At 40.7% G+C, this 16,692-nt stretch overlaps 1 protein-coding gene across 1 annotated transcript in view; it reads right to left on the reverse strand.

The window, feature by feature from the left end:
- BLMH (bleomycin hydrolase) overlaps positions 1-16,692 on the reverse strand; it is a 46,768-nt gene that overhangs the window by 4,315 nt on the left and 25,761 nt on the right. The window contains exons 9-11 of the mRNA XM_045985779.1: positions 16,608-16,675; positions 15,227-15,344; positions 12,545-12,614 (exon numbers count right to left, since the gene is read on the reverse strand). Of these exons, the coding sequence (XP_045841735.1) occupies positions 12,545-12,614; positions 15,227-15,344; positions 16,608-16,675 (256 nt within the window). The remainder of the gene's footprint in view (positions 1-12,544; positions 12,615-15,226; positions 15,345-16,607; positions 16,676-16,692) is intronic.

Consider the following 16,692-nt stretch of genomic DNA (forward strand, 5'->3'; position numbering starts at 1 on the left):
GCCAGGTAATTGCACCCTGAGCAGATAATGAACTTGGGGCTGCTGTAACTGTTGTATCTTTCGTGTCTCGGGAGCTGGAGATTAGGATCAGTATGTCTGAGCCCCGAGAGAGTGCCATGTGTGGGAGCAGCAAAGTACCCATTCAGGCAGGTTTATGTTTTATTTTTTCAGGTAGGTTAAAAATGGCCACTGTGATTTGAAGAAAGCTGCAGCTTCCAGTCCTTAAGCACTCTGGCCACCAGAAACAGGGGTTCCCCAGGGAAAAAGGAGAAGAAAAATCTGCAACAAGGAGCCCAAGGTTATATTTAAGGAAACAGAAAGTCAGTTTTAGGAACTATGGAGAAATCACATTTTGCTTAAGCTGTAATTTGTTTACAGGCAATGAGAAAGAAACAATACGTGAACAGTCCTCAAAAAAACTGCCAGTGTTTCTGTATTTGTTAAGGGAAAGGGTAGTGTTGGTCTGTAAAGGGAAAAATGGTGTCTGTTGATATAACTCTAGACTGATTAGGCCAAATCACTCAGAAACAGAATAGTATTAAACAGGTTAGTTTAAGGGGAAGAAGATCTTTACCTGAAAATAACAGTTTTCTGAAATTCTACCAGAGATCTAACATTTCCCAACCTTTCAGACTTGATTAAGGTGGTAAATATATTACCATTTATGAGTTAGATGTTTTCTGTTTTTTTGCTCTCTGCCTTCTATGAGATATTTTACCTCACTAACAAATGATCTGTGGTTAATGTGGGGTGTTTTGGGGGGGGTTATTTTTTGAAAAAGGTGTGACGAAATCAAGTTTCTGTTCTGCTCTGATGGGCGTGCCTGGCAGCATGGATCTAAGGAGGCTGGATTCTCAGGGCCTCATGACGTCACTGCCGATCTCTCACAGGATGGTGATAACTCAAGGCTGAAGAAAGCCTCCATGAAAGGAAAGCAAACACCTCACGGGCATTTGTCTCCTATTTCCAACCTCCTAATAAACACTGAGAAACTACTTCACGGGACATTAGCCAGTCATTTAAAATGAAGTTGCAAAGACCATGCAGCAACATGGGAAACATTTAAGCGATAAAAGTGAAGAGCATACAGACAATATATCTTACATAATTACAACTATGTTACGAATCCAGATACGTAGGTGAAAAAAGCCTTATAAGAAATAACAAAATGATAACTTTATGCAATGGGGTAGGTGATTTTCTCCTCAAAACTTCAGAATTATTTTTTTTTAAGATTTTATTTATTTGACAGAGAGAGAGAGCATAAGCAGACAGAGCAGCAGAGGCAGAGAGAGAAGCAGGCTCTTTGCTGAGCAGGGAGCCCGATGTGGGACTTGATCCCAGGACCTGAGCCGAAGGCAGACACTCAACCGACTGAGCCACCCAGTTGCCCAAAACTTCAGAATTCTTATATTCTGGTTTTTGGCTCCTAATTCTAAAGACTACTCAAATAATAAACACTTATTATAACAGATTTTGGAAACATGGGAAGAGGAAGAAGATGAAAAGGTAGAAAATGAGGAGGAAGAGGGAGAGGTGGATGAGGAGCAGGAGAGAAATATAAATTTAAGACCTGCCTGCAATCCCACCATCTAGAGATACGCTCTATTCAGATTTTACATCCAGCCTTTGAGAAAGTTCCTGCATGTAGACTCTACACATTTAATAAAAACGAGACATCACACATGCTCTTTTATTACAAAGTACCACATAGGCTGCGTTTTCCACTTCATCTCTTTCCACATTAATTTAAACAATACAACTATTCTACATCATAATTTTTAAGTGCTGAATTTGGATGAGCAAGCCAAAATGATTTTAATCAGTCCCCTACTGATGAAGTCTGGCTTGTTTTTTCATCCTTAGAAACAACATTGCTAAGAATACTTTTGCAACTAAATCTTTGTACATATCCTTAATTATCTATTTAAATTTTTTTTAAGATTTCATTTTTATTTATTTGACAGAGAAAGAGTGTGTATGCACAAGCAGGGGGAGCAGCAGAGAGGGAGAAGAAAAAGCAGACTCCCCACTGAGCAGGGAGCCCACCAACTCGGGGCTCGATCCCAAGACCCTGGAATCATGACCTGAGCCACAAGCAGATGCTTAACTGACGGAACCACCCAGGTACTGCAATACCTTACATTTCTAGAGAATATATAGCAAATGTGGAAAATGACACAATCCCTATGAAATGAAATTTGGCAGTGTCTATAAAAATTTCAAACGCGTTTACCCCTTTCCCTAATGCCATTTCTGAGACTTTGTCCCACAGACATACAACACTTGCAGGAACATAGTAAGTATTTATGCACAATAACTAATACTCATTTGGCAATCGCCATGTTAGTCACTGCTGGAAACATCAAGCATACATTAACTCACTGCAACATTGTTTGTAACAGCAGAAGACTGGAAATACCCCAAGTTCCATTAGTAAGGAAACCGGTTGAATAAACTATGGTACATCCAGACAATGGAAAATAATGACGCTGTCCCGATTCGGAAACATACTGATTTGAAATGCCTCCAAGACACGCTGTTCAGTGAAGGGAGAGCAAGAGGCAGAGCAGGCTAACACGGTGTACTGCGTCTGACGCACTAAACCACACTGATAACCGGAAAGTGAAACCAACAGGAATGGCAACCTGAAAGAGCGGAGTAGAGAGTGACAGAAAGGGAAACAAGATGCTTTTTAGATGCTTTTTTGTCATCTGATTTTGGAACACTGTGATTTTACAATTTATTAAAAGAATTATACTCTAGAAAGCAAAGCAAAACAAGAGCACACACATAAATCTATAGGGTGCTTCATTTCACAATGCAGTCTCATATCCACTGTCCTCATTTTGATTTTAATCCTGCAACACTGCAAGGCAGGAACGGTTGGTATGAATTGTCTAAAGTCCTGTTGCCTGTATTCAGACCCAGGTCTTCAAATTCAGCCTTTTCCATGGGGCTCAGCCCCCTCCTCTCGGGCGTTCAGAGACTTGGCACTTACGGCCGAGGCAGCAGGTCACAGCACGTCATCTAGTTCGGACACCTGTTTGGCGCCAACTCCACCTGCTCACACATCCCATGTCACGTGTCCTGGTGCTGCTTATGAGATATTCTGTATCTTTACATCAAAGAGATGTCACGTGTGCCAGGTGCCCGTACTTAGAAGAGAGAGAGGAGGATGGGCTGGGAGTTAAAAAAAAAAGAGAGAGAGAGAGAGAGAGAAAGGGAACCAAAAGCACCATTTATGAGACAGACATTGGACAGTGATCTGAGAAGAGGCTTTCTTTTTCCTCCAGAGTAAACACAAAAGTCTGGCTGTATGGTGGGGCACATTTATGTTCCCAAACATTTCGCTGGTAAGAGAAGAGATACTCTTATAGCTTAATACCACCAGAGGCTTTTTTTCAGAAACAAAAGCTAGAGAACTTAGAGTGAAAAATATGGTAGGAAAAGAAAGTTGTTTCGGTTATGGGTTGGTTGTATTTTTTTAAACCATCAAGTCACAACCAAGTTCAATGAGCAGAAGCATACACTTCTGAGGAAGCATCCTCTGCTGGAGTCCAGAAGCCTGTTTGCCTCTGGGCTGAGGAGAGAAGGCAATGAACCAACCAGTCAGATTTCTCCTTTCCCTGGACCAGTAAGCACGATCCAGTAGAGCCTGAGAACACACACAATCCTGCCAGATCTCTAACAATGGACAGGGGAGGAAAGATTTAGATGTCACCCAAGGGTCTATTTTCCCACTGAAACTCAATGACTTCTCTCTGACCCCAGAACGGTCACTACTCCTCTTTCAGGCAAAACTTGCTCTTTGATCTCCTCAAAAGCTCACGCTATGTCTTGGCCTCCTTCCTCAGACCCACCTGAAGCACGCTCCACATGCCAGGCACTACCCTCTTTTCAGCTACCCTTTCTCTGGCTGGCCTCCCACTTCCTTTCCAAAACAGTCACGACCTTTCCTAAAAACTCCATTCCCTCTTGAAGACTCACGAAGGAACCTTCACAGTTCCAATCACTCACCATCTACCTTGCAGTTTATCCCCTACATTATTTTGCACTTATTCTGATGTTTATGTTTTACTTATTTGTCCTTATAATTAATTACAAACACTATATATGGAGCAAGATTTACAATCTCAAGTGTCCCAGCTTCAATCTTCCTGTCTCCTCACCGCACCTAGCACTGGAAGGGATTGGTACTGGTGCTGATACGGTAGAACAGGACAGCTGGGCTTCCACTCCCTTTCTCAACCTTTCTAAAACCTGGCCCAAAGCCTCTTCCCTTGCCTCATTTTCTGGCTGCTCCACTCACACTATGCATCACCAAGTTCTCCCTGACTTCTCAGTAACCCCTCCCCCACAAAAGCTTCAGTGCCTTCCTATTGTCTCCCCACTGTGGGGGCCCTCGCCAGTTCTTCCTCTTTCTCTATCATCTGCCCTCTTGGAGAAATCATCTCTTCTTTTCCCTTTCTGGGTCTACTTACCCTATATCTTACAGTCTGAGGAGCACACCACGAATGCCACTTCTGTCCCATCACAGCCCTCTTCAAGTCCCCTTCCCGTGTCCCTGGTGAATACGTGTGAATTCCTTGGAGGGTCCGACTCTCATTCCACCACGGTCTGTTCACAGTTCCCTGCATCCCATCAATAAATGCGAGGTGATGCTATTGCTAATGGTTTTTCCTCAGCACTAGGTTTAGTCGCTTCCGCTGCTCTCTCTCATGAAACTAAGGCCGCATGACGAGCCATCCGTCTGGTAAACGGGTCATGCAATAGTCACACTACGGTCCGGAACTCTTCGCGATCTGAAACTGGAGCTGTGGGCAAGTTAAACAGCCCTACTCTAGAAGACAACGTTTGAGGGGGACTTCTTGTTCTGCCTTCCTTTGTCCACAGATAACATTAACAACGGTCACGACGACAGCTAATACTTTTGAGCACTCCTTACATGCCCACTGGCACGGTTCTCACAACAACCATACGAGGGAGGTACAATTATTATGCGTTTTATAGATCAGAAACATGCGGCTTTTGCAGGTTAAATACCATGACCAAGGTCGTAGAGCTCAACAGATGGGACCGCCACGGCCCAGACAGCCAGGCTCCAGAGCCTGTGCTTCCCCTTTATCCCTCTCAAACCAATGCAAGAACATGTTGGAGACAATCAGGTGAAAACAGCAGGTCCTCTCCACAGGAGAAAGCAAACACACACACAAAACTCTATGGGAACATGGGGAGATTGTCCCCGAGACTGAGGTCTGGTTACGGTCAAAAGGAGCTACCGTGCCATAGTTTGTCCCCCCTCACACTCGCTAGCCCTTTCCCAGCCACATGCTTTGATAAGGGAGCAGCAGTCAACCTGAGTGCGCATGCTTGCTCTGCCCCACTCCCATGCACTGCTGTTTAAACCCCAGTCATGCAGGCTCTTTGGTTAATAAACATGGAGGACGAGAAGTCCCTCCGAAGGACTCGGGTACGCGGGAGTTGATAACAGCAGCACTCTTCCCAAGCTGGCAGAGACATGAAAACTCTGAGGTGACATCACATATTTGTATCTTGCCCCTTTCCAGAAAGTCGGAGACCTCTGCTTTTAGCTCATACAATTTTCTCTTATTTCAGTACATTCACCTCAATGTTGCCTGTAATTTACATTAATTGTGCTTGATAAACAAAACGTAATCTCAAACAGATCTGCAAATACTACGTTATCTTTTATAGGTAACATACATTTTTAGGGAAGCTGTCTCTGTCAGAGAGCCTGGATGGCTCAATTGGTTAAGTGTCCCACTCTTGGTCTTGGCTCAGGTCATGATCTCATGGGTCCTGGGATCGAGCCCCGCAATGGGCTTGGGGAGTGTGCCTGAAGTTTCAGTTTTTTCACATTCAACATGGGTATAATCACCCATGCTCATATCCTGAGTTACTCTACTCGATGCCATGAGGAAAAATAAATGCAAATATATCAGCAAATTTTGAATTCTTATAAAAATGCTATGAATTATATATACTGAGCACCCCTGACAGAAATATGGAATACTCACTGAACTCTTCAGAGTTCTGTAGCAGCATATAGTCTGAAAAATGCTTTCATGCATTACTTCATTTGACAGCTATATACAAACTGTAGGACCTCATAAGGAAACAAATTATCCATGTTACAAAGAAATAGAAACTATACAGAGTTAAATTATGGTCCAGGATCTATAATCAACAAAGTAGTAACTGTCTCTCCTGGTTCCACAATATAACATTAGATGAAGGATATGCTGACTTTTTTGCCAAGATATCTGAAATCATATGGGATAGTTTGGCTGGTAAGGCTAATTTTCAGGAAGCAGTAGAACTCCAGATATAATCTGAATCAGCCACATAAACTTCTTTCCAGATTGATCTCTAATATGCCAAAGTCTCTTTGATGGAAATCAAGATACTCTCTTTTTTTTTTTTTTAAAGATTTATTTATTTAACAGAGAGAGAGAGATCACAAGTAGGCAGAGAGGAAGGCAGAGAGAGAGAGGAGGAAGCAGGCTCCCCGCTGAGCAGAGAGCCCAATGCAGGGCTCGATCCCAGGACCCTGGGATCATGACCTGAGCCAAGGGCAGAGGCTTTAACCCATTGAGGCACCCAGGCACCCCTCAAGATACTTTCTTTTAAGGAGGAAGTCTGGAAATTTCACTAAAATTAAATTAGGAACAGAGAGACCATTTGTAAGAAAAGATGATGAATGTGGGTTAAAAACAATTTAAAATGTTCATGTATCTGAAAGGCACAAAAGCAATATAAAAAATGAAAAACTAATCTTCATTCAAAATAAAAACTAGGAGACAAAATTTTTCAAAGAAACGTTTTCTGAGGCACCTGGCTGGCTCAGTTGGTATAGCAAACAACTCTTGATCTTGGGGTGTAAGTTCAAGCCCCATGTTGGGGGTAGAGATCATTTAAAAAAAAAAAATCTTATTTTTTTTTCAGTGACCACCGCAGATTTAGAAAATACTATTCTCCCTGCCCTCACTTTAAGGTTGTATTATTTAGTATATTAAGAAACTAGGCTTAATGAACATGAAGAACTTTGTTACGACAATTCCATGTTCACAGTTCTGCTGTATCAGACTTTAAAATGAGAATACATCTCAGATTAAGTGAACCAATCATGAAGAAGTCAAGTTCCATAATAAGACTGGTTCATTAGGAAGAATATCCAAGAATTCAATTTACTGACTCTCAGAAACACTTTGTTATATGCATTCCAGAATTTCACAGTTGGATGTTGGGTACATGGGAGTTCCTTACTACTATTCTGTTTACTTTATACACGCTTGAAATTATCCATGATAAAAAGCTAAGGGGGGAAAAAGGCCAACGTATTATAAAGCAGCATAGACACAACAACTCTGGGAAATAATAGGTGGTTAGAGTTTTTTACTCGCCCCACTCACAAGGTGCTATATTTGAACATAAACCTTCACCAGGTACTCCCCATCCCTCCCTCCTTCAGATTCCCAGCCATAAATGGTGCTCCACAAGCCCCTTCTGCTGGCATGGGACAGAATCTGATGTCTCCAGATCCTTATAGTTTTATATGTTCCCTCCACCACTAGTTTCTGATCACCAAAGATCATGAATCGATCCATTATTTCCATGAGTGGAGTCGATGCGAGAAGCTGAGAGAAAGCAGAGCTTCATGGCTAAGAAAACAGGCTCTCATGTCGAACTGTCTGAATTACAATTCTGGCTCAGTCACCTATTAGCTAGGTGACTAGCTAGTTAGTTAACTAGCAGGTTATCTTGGTTTAAAGAATATACTCTTTTCAGTTGAATTTCTTACTAAGAGAGAGAAGCACTAAAGGTTTTTTCCTCGACTTTAAATTCTTAAATGTTTTTATAAACGACTTTACTCTAATAAGCCTACCAACTTTTCAAAATGAAAGACAATGTAACAAGTCCCAAGGTCTGTTTCCCCATCCGATGTGAAATCCACTTTTTTTTTTTTTAAGATTTTTATTTTTATTTTTTTAAGTAATCGGTACATTTCATGTGGGGGCTTGAACTCACAACCCTGAGATCAAGAGTCAGAGCTCTACTGACTCAGCCAGGCATCCCTCCATTTCTGATATGATCCATACATGTACAAAATGCACAGGCAAGTATTTTAAGAAGGAAGTGAAAAAAGAAAGCCATGTTGCTAATACAGCATGTTAGATATGTATCCAATTTTCAGTCCAGCTGACTAAGAACACTAGAATTCAACAAGAGGAAGTAACCCAATGGGCCCAAGTAAAACAAGAATTGATTTCTGCTTTTAAGTCTCTTGAGGTCAGAAGGTACTTTTGTCCATTTTGGTAAACACGTTATTCGATTTACTTAGTCATCTCTGTGTAAGAAAGGCCATGACCATGACCAATGGGGAAGACCAAAGCCAGGACTCCGCAGAGGGCAAGGGCAGCATGCCTAAGTATCTCTGCTGTGTTTGTATCTAGCTTGTATCATCAACACTGCTTTTTCAGAAACCATCCATCTTAACAGGCAGAAATCTCAAAGAGAATACTAACAGACTGTTAACAATGTTATCTATAGAAACAAAATCTCAGCAATGCTGTTTAAGATGATTTCCTCTCGGGAGAGCAGGTTCTGCCTGACACATGCTGGCCAGTGCCCACCAGGCTGACAGACAAGAGGTACTCGCTGGTGTGAATATACAGCATCAGCATAATTACATACTACGCATCTCTCCTAAGGTCAGCCCAGGTGTGCTAATTAAGTTAGATCATATTTTCTTTTCTTCCTTCCTGTTAAGTAAAAAGGAACATTGCTAAGGGGCGCCTGTGTGGCTCAATCAGTTAAGCATCCAACTCTTGTTTTTGGCTCAGGTCATGATCTCAGGGAGGTCAGATCCAGCCCCAAGCCCCATGTCCGGCTCTGTGCTGGAGGCTGAACATGCTTAAGATTCTCTCTCCCTTTCCCTCTGCCCCTCCCCCATACATTACTAAGAAATACACAAAAATAATTTATTTTGGCTTTGAATGAACTATTCCCTATCCCCACTCAGCTCATATCTTTTAGTTCTCTACTGAAATGCTTTGCTAAGTTATTCAAGAACAACAAAAAAGTTAGTTTAACCTTAACTAGATAGCTAAAGATTTCACCAAGAAGGATTATAGGGAGAGCACGGGAATCAACACCTCAGTTCTCAGCATAATGGAATTAGTAAGTTAGCAAAATCACTAAGTAGTAGTGAAGAGGTACAGCTGAATGAGAAAAAAATAACACAGTGGCCCAGAATCCTCTCTAAGAGGAGGTTTTTAGGGGTGCGCCTTGGTGGCACAGTTGGTTAAGCTTCCGACTCTTGGTTTCAGCTGGGGTAGTGACCTTGGGGACAGTCCCCACGTCAGCTCTGCGCTTAGTGTGGAGTTTGCTCAGGATTTTCTCTCCCTCTCCCTCTGACCTCCCTCCCTACTCTCTTGAGCTCACTCATGCTCTCTCTCAAATAAATAAATCTAAAATAATAATAATAATAATAATAAATATTTAGGTTCAAAGTAATAAAGACAATAACTCACATTACTCAAAACAGAGCTTTTGCCGGACTTAGGACTTAACCGTGTTTATTCTCTCTTAAACGGATATCACCATGTAGTGTAAACCCTGAGAGTTGTTTTTCTTTCTTTTTTTAATGCCGAGTGCCTGACTTAAGCTTTGATTGCTAAGGTCTCACTGCAAAGATGCCTATCTCAAATAAACACACTGCCTACACTAGACTAGATAAAGAGCCAGGCCACCTTCCCCACTGAGGCTCCTTTGTTTTAAGAGATCTTAGTTGATTCGATAACTGACCATTTAGGCCACTTGCATCTTCTCTTCCCAATCTTTAAGCTTCTGCTCTTATGTTTTAAATTCACCAATAAACAGTGAGACTGTGAAACCCTACCTAGTCTTCCACCCTCAATCCCTTCTAAAGCAGAACCCCCGGCACATGCACGCTGTCTACCTGCAACCTCGAGGTGTGGCCCCAGGTGAGCTGTGTAATTTCGAGGTTCTGTAAGCAATAAATCTTTATTTTTTTCAAAATTTCTGGAATAAAAAATAAAAAAAAATTCCAGAATAAAAACCACAAGGCCTGGTCAAGTCACAACACTGCTTGTGGAGAGGCCAGCAAAAACAACAAAAAACACACTACTCATCTACAAACCAAGTGACAGTTACAGATGGAAAAATATCACAGAAGCAATCCAACAGATCCAGGCTCGTTTAAACTGTAACTGTAGTCCTTTTCTTCAACACTAACCTTTACCATAACAAACCCAGTTACAGGGACCAAATTAGACCAAAAATGAAACAGGTACTACAGAGGTTCATCTGAAACAATCAATCTCTTATGTTTTAAAATGTTACAAATATCAAATCCTTCCAATTCAAGACAAGTTATTCCTCTGCATTCATTTCTTAACTACTACCAATTTGCAGCATTAACTAAATCATGAGTTATCTTAATCTTTCTGCAAGGTTTGTTAAGGTCTCTAATTCACCTAATCCCAGTGTGTATTTGTCTTAAAATAAAATTCATCAAAATATACTGCCCTGTAAATTCATAATAGTTAATTTAACAAGTAGCCCATAACTACAGAACAATCGCAGAACTCACGGAAGGGGCCCACCCAACTGAGGATGAACAGAAATGCACTAACAGCGCTTGTATTTGTTTACATAGAGACACTGAGCTGCCAAGTTTCATGGCAGATCCCAGGCATGGTGAGTGAAAATCAAGGATCACATCACGGGGAGATGGAAAAGATTTAGAACAACGAATTAAATGGCTTCCAGGTTTTGGGCTGTGCTTCTGAATCACAGCATACTCAAGTCAAGTTCAAAACTCAGGTTAATAGACTCTTCGAAGACAGTAGTCTTCAAATATAAATGACATCATTTATATTTGCTCACCTCCAAACATGCGCACCTGCTCCCTACCTCTTACCCTTGGAAATCCTAGGTCTCTGACAAACACGGTTGGGAAATCATTATCTAAAGAGGGAACAGGCAAAGAGTTGCTAAGATCTCTATTTTCTTTTTCTTATTTAGTAAGGAAATTTCTGGCTGATTCTTGGTTGGGGGGATGTGTGCTGAAGCTGGATTCTAAATGTTTGGGTATCTCTCACTGGATTCCCTACATGTACCTCGTCAGTCTTCTAGCTAGTCTAGCAAGCTGTGGTTACTACATTTTTCCTAGCCAGAATCCATTGGCTAAATGTTAAGAATGCGAAAATAAAAAAATGAATAAATAAATAAATGTTAAGAATGTGGACTCTGGTAAAGAGCTGCTACAAAATACCACCCACACACATGCACATATGTGCTCTCTCGCCTAATACTCTATGGTAGTTGCCACTTTGGGTTTGAAACCCTAAAAATTAAGAAATAAAAATGCCTTAGGGGCACCTAGATGGCTCAGTCGGTTAAACATCTGCCTTCGGCTCAGGTCATGATCCCAGAATCCTGGTATCCAGGTCTATACCAGGTTCCCCGTTCAGCCGGGAGCCTGCTTCTCCCTCTGCCCCTCCCCCTGCTCCTTCACTCTCTCTTAAATAAAATCTTAAAACACACCTTAAAAGGCTTTTATCTACTATGAAAAGCTGTATTTAAAAAGTATAGTCTCAAATTTTGCAAGAATGCAGGCGTGTGGGTGGCTCAGTTGGTTAAACATCTGTCTTCAGGTCGGGTCACGATCCCAGGGTCCAGAGATGGAGTTCCGTGTTGGGTTCCCTGCTCAGTGGGGAGCCTGGTTCCCCCTCTGTCCCCCATCCTGGTCCTGTGCATGCACGCGTGTGCTCTCTCTCCATCTCAAATAAAATCTTTAAAAAAAATTTGCAAGAATATACCCTAAACTGTTAATCGATGGTGATCTCTGGGTGATAGGATTACTTTATATTTTTATTTTCTTCATTTTGCTTATATACATATATAACTCATAAAATGCTATAACTCACAGAATACCTGTTAGCTTTTAGCTCAATTACTATAATTTCCTTATGACTTCTGCCTGGGTTTTGACTTGTCAGAACATAACAGTTCTAAATGGTAACCAGAGCGTTCCTCTGCACTTTGGACTTCACAACTTCTAAGGAGACTCCAATAAATGGCCAAAGTTTCTTGCCAATCCCATTCTCTCACTCAGAATGTTCTGACTTTCTAGAGTTGGTGAGGTAGATGAAAACACACCAAATGCTATACAGCAAGTGTCCCGGCAAAGGGAACTCAACCTGCTTGTTGGTCAAGTGGACCTGGTGCAGAGAGGTCTATGGGGCCGGCATGGTTTGGAATGAAGGCCCGCACACACTGGTCTCAGAATCAACTGTGGGTTCAGGCAAAACATGCTGGTCACAGGGATCATGGAGGGAAACTAGATCCTCAGATTTTCCGTAGGACAGTCTAGCTAATGAACTAATTACTGAAAAATGCTCCACACTAGGGCAGCTTTTTACCTGTATCTCTTAGGAGGCAGAGTAGCACAGACTCCAGTCACCCTGAGTTAGCATTACCAGACTGAGCTCACCTTTGTGGCCATGATCTTCACCCCATGAATTCTCCACTCTCCATTTCACAAATGTGCCATCCTGATCATCCTGCAAAAGAATGGGTAACAGTGTACAGTCTGAAACAGATCCCTCCTGCCAACGTGTCATGTAGTTTTAGCTCTTCTGCAGCCACTCAGAAAAAACCGCCTTCTCTATACAGCCATGATGTACATGATCAGGGCCATATCTACTCTACTATAACCAAAGGGATACTCTAGTAGAAGTGAGGTTTAACTTTCTTGGGAATAAAAGTGCAATATACCTAACAAAATGACAAATACTGTTCTCTTCTTTACATTGTATTCTAAACCAAAAATAAGCATACTAAATTGCTACTTGGCTGACAATATGAAATAATAAGTTACTAAGAGTGGTGAACACCATCTGAAGCCAGGGACCCTTGCTTTTATCAGTCAGCATTCTCTGTAAAGGCTTCCCACTGTATTCACTTTAGAAATGACTCTAAGACCTCGTCAGAGTTTTAAAAAGAAAACAAACACATTCTCATCATACTGCCTAATTTTCTATTTAGTGAAACCAAGTAATGATACTCTCCAATGTGCGCTTTTACTGATTCGGTTACACAAATACTGAATTTAATAAATAGAGACGGAATGGCAAAGCCAAAGTAAAAAGAGTATTTTCCTATAACAAAATCCAGACAGTTCTTGTTCTCCCTCCTTTATCTTGATTAATAAGATATACTCAATTATAGTCTCTTTAAAGGAACAATGACACTTAATGATAACCTTCATTTATAACCTCCACTACAGGAACAGAGCAGGACAAGAGGAAGGCTCCATTTGGGGAGACTTTTTTCTTTCACGTTTACCCAGGGCATTCACTGATGTCAAAACAACTCAAATCTTTGAGAAGACAGCTGGCTCCTAATGATTTCATCTGTCAACTCCCACCTGCATATAAGTGCATGAGTCTCATCTACATGGGATCTGACTCTTCCCTTGGCAGTTTTCTTAGATCTCAGTAATTTTCAGTCTCAGAAATAGCCAACAATCAAATCAACAAGTTTCAAACACCCTTATCTGTACTACCTCTTAATCTTGGCCCCAGGTACCTTCAAAACCCTGTAATTAAACTAGACATTTTGGAGCTAGCCTATTAGATGTCTGTTTGGGGTTTCTGCTCCCCCCATTATATTTTTACTTTCCTTTTAAATATAACTGTTAGAATCTATGCCATCTAAGGTCATTTTCTATAATGAGTCTGCAAATGTTTCCTCTCCTTGGCCAATGAATTCCTGCATGACCTAGACAGCTCTTCTCTGTGTCATCTACAAATAAGAAATAATACCTGGACCTCCATCACAGGGATTCCAAGAAATCAACAACTAAGAAAGGATATCCCAGAATACAGCTACTAGCATTTATCTTTGCATAATCATTCAAATGCAGTGCAAATTAGCATGGTGGTCAAAAACCCAAACTGAGGGAAGAGAGAGATTTCAATACAGAATTCCAGTTATGATAATATAAATTCTGCTTTATACTATTAGCATATAAAGTAGCCCCACTTCCCTGAGGAAAAAAAGGCATGTCAATAAGCCATACCAAAGAACAGAAGTTCCAGAGAAAATGACACAGTGTATATGATTTTTATTTCTGAAAATTAGGAATATAACAGAGATGGAAAAGGATTAAAAAAAACTGAACCTCTACTGGAAATTACAGGTTTTCATTTATTTTTGTTTTTTTAATAATCTACTAAATAACTTAAATGTTTAACTTTAATTTAAGGAGCTTTTGTTACAAATCCAATACAGCAGGTCCAAACATACAAATATAAATAAATATAAAAATATAAAATTTAAACCACTTAGTATTTTATTCTAAGTATTTTAGTATTTTATTTACTTTAGCATTTTGTTCTTTTTTTAATAGTATTTTATGAAAAGTTCCTTCTAACACTTAGCTTCGAATGGCAAGGTAGTTAATTCTTTAACTTTCGTTCCAGCAATTAGGCTAGAAAAAGAACATTTTTTTGTGTGGTGGTAAAGAACTAAAGTAGTTTTAAGTCTTTTCTTCTTATGATCCCTGAGCACAGGAGTGAAATATATCTCTACAGCCTATTTGTGAAAGGTAAAATTTTAGTTATCATTTCCAACACCAGGTTCTAGAAATAGTGATGCTACCACTCAGAGTATTTCATAGGAAATTCTAAACACTTCACATCCAATTTCCTGAATAGCTCTGTATAAATCCAGTCACGGGCAAGGAGTCCACTGACTACTGTTATTGATACTTTACTGCAGAAGAATCTGAATGACAAATGAAAAAAAGGTAACTCTGAAAACATAAGACATCAAGACATGAACACTTTCAGGGCATATTCTAATTCCTTACACACGGAAGTTATCTTCTCCCCCGCGTTCTCTCGCTGACCTCTCTTCACATCAAGAACTTCCAAAGTCACAGGAAAGCCATTACTTCCTTACTTGACCCAAATTCTGCTCCTCACAGAAAGTTCCCATTTTTATTACCTCTAAGCATGCAGCCAAACCCCAAGTGATACGAGTGCCAATGTCTTGCTTGGAAGCCAACTTTTAACAGAAATCGCACAAATGAAGCTCTTTCAGACAACTGTCACAGGAGAATGTGGGTGCACCTGTGCAAACAGTGCGGTAAGCGTGCTGAGGGTCATACCTTCTCTGAGACAGCAGTGAAGGTCATGGCATGGGTCATAAGTGACTCACCAAAAGTCAACCTCTCAGCTTTATTCATGTTCTTCAAGGAGACACCGAACACTAACTCGTGATCATAGCTGTAAAAAGAATGGTAGTACAGAATAAAGACAGTACAATCAAGGGGGGAAACTGGCTTCTGGTTTTAAAAGGGACATAAAAGAAGCTGAAGGAGATCCATAGTTCCAAATAAATACGGGCTGTAGATCTTCGGAGAATATGGTACACATGCAGAATTTGGTCTCTTGTTGGGATCCCATTCTCTATGTGCTACAAGAGTACTGAGGAAAATATGAAGTATTAAACAAATTCCCCATCTCAAAGGCGGACAAGATGAGTTTGTATTGGTCATTTTGGCAAGAACACCTTTAAAAAATATATTTTGAAGGAGCCTCTTTAAAAACTGGTCTCTTTTGGGGCACCTGGGTGGTTCAGCTGGTTAAGCATCGACTCTTGATTTTGGCTCAGGTCATGATCTCAGGATTGTGAGATGGAGCCCGGTGAGATGGAGCCCTGCATCGGGCTGGCACTCAGTGTGGAGCCTGCATAAGATTCTCAATCTCCCTCTGCCCCTCCCTATCCTCTCCCTCAAGGGAAAAAAAGTCTCTTCTGAACTGAACCACCCAGTTCAGAACCACCCAGTTTCTGAACTCATTTAGATCACTACTGACAGTGAAATTTAAATAAATAATGTCAGAAATATTGGAGAATATTGTCAAAGTTAAAAAAATATCATGAATTCTCTGTTTTAGAAGATTTCTCTGTTCTTAACTACTTACTTTACTCAACTTCTTATAGCTAATAATAAGAAACTATAAAGGGGTTTATTTTAATAGTCAAGGAATTTTGTATGATTTGGTTAGCAAATGAACCTTCCCTGCCATAAACAATCAGGAGACATGCTTTAAAGCATGCATGCAAATTATTCCTAGTAGTCATAAAGACAAAATACATAAGGCATCAAAGTAAGGGTAGTAGTTAAGAAAGATGAAATAGTAAACAAGAAGTGTGGAAAATCTTTCACTACATCTCAAACGTACTGAGAAGATTTACCCAGTAATCAATTCTTTTTTTAAAAGTGCTTTTCTCATATAGGATGGCTTTTTAGGAACATGCAACAATTTCAACTTAAATATGAAGTATGATCTTGACCTCCCAGGTTAGAACATATATGTTATGTAGAGTTTATGCAATGAGCCCTCAAACTCTACAAGATGGCGAGAGAGACCCAGCCTCAGGCCATCCTTAATCTTCGGGCAAACCTCAACTGAGTCATTTCAAACCAGGAGTGCACTCCAACACCAGCCCACAGCTATTTTCTATTTTACATTTCTTGTACTCACACATTCATGTCGCTGAGGCCTAGCTTGCCACTGAAGTGTTTTCCAACATCACAGCCAAACCACACAGCCTAGAAAAAGAGGAAGG

This window comes from Meles meles, chromosome 18, assembly GCF_922984935.1.
Source record: "Meles meles chromosome 18, mMelMel3.1 paternal haplotype, whole genome shotgun sequence".
Lineage (NCBI taxonomy): Eukaryota > Metazoa > Chordata > Mammalia > Carnivora > Mustelidae > Meles > Meles meles.